The 3,742-nt window shown below is 47.2% G+C and overlaps 1 protein-coding gene across 1 annotated transcript; it reads left to right on the forward strand.

The window, feature by feature from the left end:
• LOC111381125 lies at nucleotides 1-930 on the forward strand. Its single transcript, XM_023004867.1, has 2 exons — nucleotides 1-398; nucleotides 447-930. Exons 1-2 carry the CDS (start codon nucleotides 1-3, stop codon nucleotides 928-930), a joined length of 882 nt encoding a protein of 293 aa, XP_022860635.1.
• The last annotated feature ends 2,812 nt before the right edge of the window (nucleotides 931-3,742 follow it).

Below are 3,742 nucleotides of genomic sequence, written 5' to 3' on the forward strand. Positions count from 1 at the left end.
ATGGCGGATCTGGAGCGGATCATGACGAAGAAAATTAATGATGCAATATCTAAAAGAAAAGACAAGCATAGGCAGATGGTCTTAGAAGAGGACCCGTTCGCTCCCGAAATCATGGTGGTCCCTTTATCTAAAGGCTTTAAGCAGCCTATGATAGAGGCTTACGATGGGGTCACAGATCTACTTGACCATCTGCGGACCTTCGTTGATCTGATGAGACTCTATGCAGCACCCGATGTGGTGATGTGCCGGTCTTTCCCCCCGACTCTCAGGAGGGAAGCCAAAGACTGGGTGGCAATACTTGTCCCTCGGTCTATCCGAACATTTGATGAACTTTCCAGGAGCTTTGTAGCCTATTTCCTAAGTAGCAAGAGAAAGAAGAGGACAACCATTGGACTGATGTAGGTGGTCTAGGAGAAAGATGAGTCTTTGCAAGAATATTTGGCCAGATTTAACCATGCGACCCTTGGAATAGAGGATCTTCAGATGTCGGCAGTGGTGACTACATTGATGAATAGAACTCAGAATCGGACTTTTAAGATGTCACTTTCCAAGAACCCCTCAGAATCAATGCACGACCTATTGAAAAAGGGAGACAAGTATGTTGATGCCGAGGAGGTGGAGAAGGTCACAAAGAACCTCAGAGATGGATGGGAAGTGGAAAGTCACAAGCGCAAGGCGAGGGACGAGCTAAGATCTACCAACAAAAATAGGCTAAGGAGTGAGCAAATGGTTAAAGGGGCAGCCAAAGATCGGCCAGCCAGGCACAAACGAGAAGAGTCCAGGGCGTTCACCCCTTTAAACATTCCACACGCCAAACTATTGATGGAGATACGAGACATAAAAGAGCTAGAACGGTCGAGACCCATTAACACCAGCCGGCAAAAGAAACCAGGGCAGATATTGTCATTTCCACAAGGATCACGGGCATGATACTGAAGAGTGCCTGCAATTGAAAGAGGAGATTGAATGCCTCCTAAAGCAGGGGCTCCTAGGCAAATATATAAAGGACAATCGGGGAAAGCAAAAAATGGAAGACCGTCCGCCACTTAGGGCCGGAGTGATAAACATGATTACAAGAGGGTTAGCAGGAGGCGAAGATTCAAATTTGGCAAGGAAAAGCTGCGCACGCTCTCTCGGGATATGCTCCATCCAAAAAAAGGCAAGATTCAGCTAGAGCATCACTTTTGGCGAGGAAGACTTGGTAGGCGTGGCGCACCCCTATGATGATGCCCTAGTAATAGTAGGCGACATAGCCGATTTCGACGTTAAGAGGGTGTTAGTTGATGGAGGGAGCGCCGCGAATGTACTCACATGGGATGCTTTTTTGGGCTTAAAAATCTTCCCTGACAAGTTGACGACGGTGACCACCCCCTTATAGGGCTTTGGAGGGGCCACAGTAATTTCGGAGGGGATCGTAGACCTCCCTTTTACACTCGGCACTTATCCGACCACTGTAGTAATCGTGGCAAGCTTTTTAGTTGTCAAGACTCCCATGGCCTACAATGCAATCTACGATCGACCATTGCTGAACGCAGCCGGGGCCATCCCTTCAACCTTCCATCATGAAATTCCCGACCAACAGGGGTGTCAGGTGTGTGTTAGGGGGTCAACAAGCGTCCAGAAAATGTTATGTCAATAGTATATCGACTAGGGAGCACCGCCGGTCATGATGTTGGAGGTTGAACCCCTGAAAGGGAGAATCAAACTACTTGAAATGATTGAAAAGATCTCCATATCAGAAGGACGAGAGTTTAGTATTGGGGCCGATTTGGGATCTGATGAAAAGAGAGAGTTGGTAAGGTGCCTGGCAGACAACCTAGATGTCTTCGCATGGAGCCTAAACGATGTCACTGGGATCAACCCAATGATCGCCCAGCATCGCCTCGGAGTCTTACCCAAGGCCAAACTAGTGAAGCAGAAGAAAAGGAACCTCACTTCCGAAAGGCAAGAAATAGAAAAAGCGGAGGTGGAGAAGCTGCTACAAGCAGGTTTCATCCGAAAGGTGCAGTACCCAGAGTGGTTAGCCAACATTGTGCTGGTTAAAAGTCAAACGGGAAATGGCGCATGTGTGTAGATTACACTGGACTGAATAAAGCATACCCGAAGGACTCATACCCACTCCTCCGGATAGACTACCTGGTTGACGCCACATCAGGTCACAAAAGGCTTAGCTTCCTGGACGCATTTTCTGGGTATCACCAAATCTCTATGGCTGAGTTTGACCAGGAGAAGACGTCATTTATCACAGATTCTATAACCCACTACTACACAGCCATGCCATTCGGCCTCAAGAATACAAGGGCAACATACCAGAGGATGGTGAATAGGGTCTTTCGGGAGTTGATCGGGACTTTCATAGAAGCCTACGTCAATGATATGGTGGTAAAAAGTGTCAAGGCCATTCATCACTTGGCTTGTCTACAGAAAGTGTTTGATGTAGCTCGACAGAGCAACTTGAAGTTCAACCCAGATAAGTGTGTTTTTGGTACAGCAGGCGGGAAGTTCCTAGGCTTCATGATCACACAGAGAGGTATTGAAGTGAACCCTGACAAATTACAAGCGATACTGGAAATGAAGAGCCCCAATCGTAAGAAGGAGGTCTAGCGGCTGACCGGGCACGTTGCGGCCCTAAACCGTTTCATGAGTCAAAAAGCAGATAAGTGCTACCATTTCTTTAAAGCCATAGGGGGCTCTACAAATTTTGAGTGGACTCAAGAATGCGAAGAATCGCTGGAATCCTTGAAGAGGTCACTACAGCAGCCTCCTATTCTGACCAGCCCATGCCCATGAGAATGTCTCTACCTCGCAGTGTCATCCCGAGTTGTCAGCGCGATTCTAGTGAAAGAATTCTCTAAGGCACAAAAATCGGTCTATTACGTCAGTCAAGTCCTCAAAGGGGCAAAGACAAGGTATAGTCTGGCCGAACAGCTAGTGCTCACATTGATTGTTGCAGCCAAGAAGTTAAGACCTTATTTTCAGTCCCATACAGTGCAAGTAATGACTGAACAACCCATCAAACAAATCCTGCATCGATCAGAGACATCCGGGAGACTTCAGAAATGGGCAATTGAAATAAGAAAATTTGACATTGAATTTAAGCCTAGAACGGCCATCAAAGCACAGGCTTTGGCAAACTTCATTGCTAAGCTCACCATTCCAACGGAGCCCTCAGAGGGGCAGAAGGTGGACATGAAGGTTTTTGTAAATGGTTCTTCAAACGCAGAAGGATCAGGAGCAGGGATATACTGATTGGACCAGACTCCGAAGAATTGGAATACTCACTGCGCTTCGAGTTCTCCGTTACCAATAATGACTCCGAATACGAAGCAGTAATCACAGGCCTTGGCCTGGCAGCTAAGCTGAAGGTATCTTCATTAGAGGTTTGTTGTGACTCACAGTTAATAGTCAGGCAAGTGTCAGGGGAGTATGAGGCGAAAGATGGAAGGATGGCAGCATACCTGATGAAAGTAAGGGATCTGCAAAAAGGGTTCGTGAGCTTCAAGATAACGAAGGTCCTACGAAAGGATAACGAGCGGGCAGACTCACTGGCAAAGCTCGCATAGGCCAACCTAAAAAACTTACCCCGGACAGCTAACGTACAAGTCCTACAACAACCTAACATCCAGCGCTGGGCTGAGGTAAAAAAATGTTGAGTATGAAGAAAGCTGGATGGATCCGTTAATCAAGTACCTCACAGAAGATAAAGTTTCAGAAGACCCCCTTGAGGCGAGGAGGTTGAGAG

Source organism: Olea europaea, unplaced genomic scaffold, assembly GCF_002742605.1.
Source record: "Olea europaea var. sylvestris unplaced genomic scaffold, O_europaea_v1 scaffold2260, whole genome shotgun sequence".
Taxonomy (NCBI): domain Eukaryota; kingdom Viridiplantae; phylum Streptophyta; class Magnoliopsida; order Lamiales; family Oleaceae; genus Olea; species Olea europaea.

Bases quoted from the DNA above. Each gene is read 5' to 3' on its own strand.
- LOC111381125 (XM_023004867.1), top strand. From the start codon at position 1: ATGGCGGATCTGGAGCGGATCATGACGAAGAAAATTAATGATGCAATA. The intron at 399-446 runs GTAGGTGGTCTA...ATATTTGGCCAG, and splicing joins AGGACAACCATTGGACTGAT to ATTTAACCATGCGACCCTTG.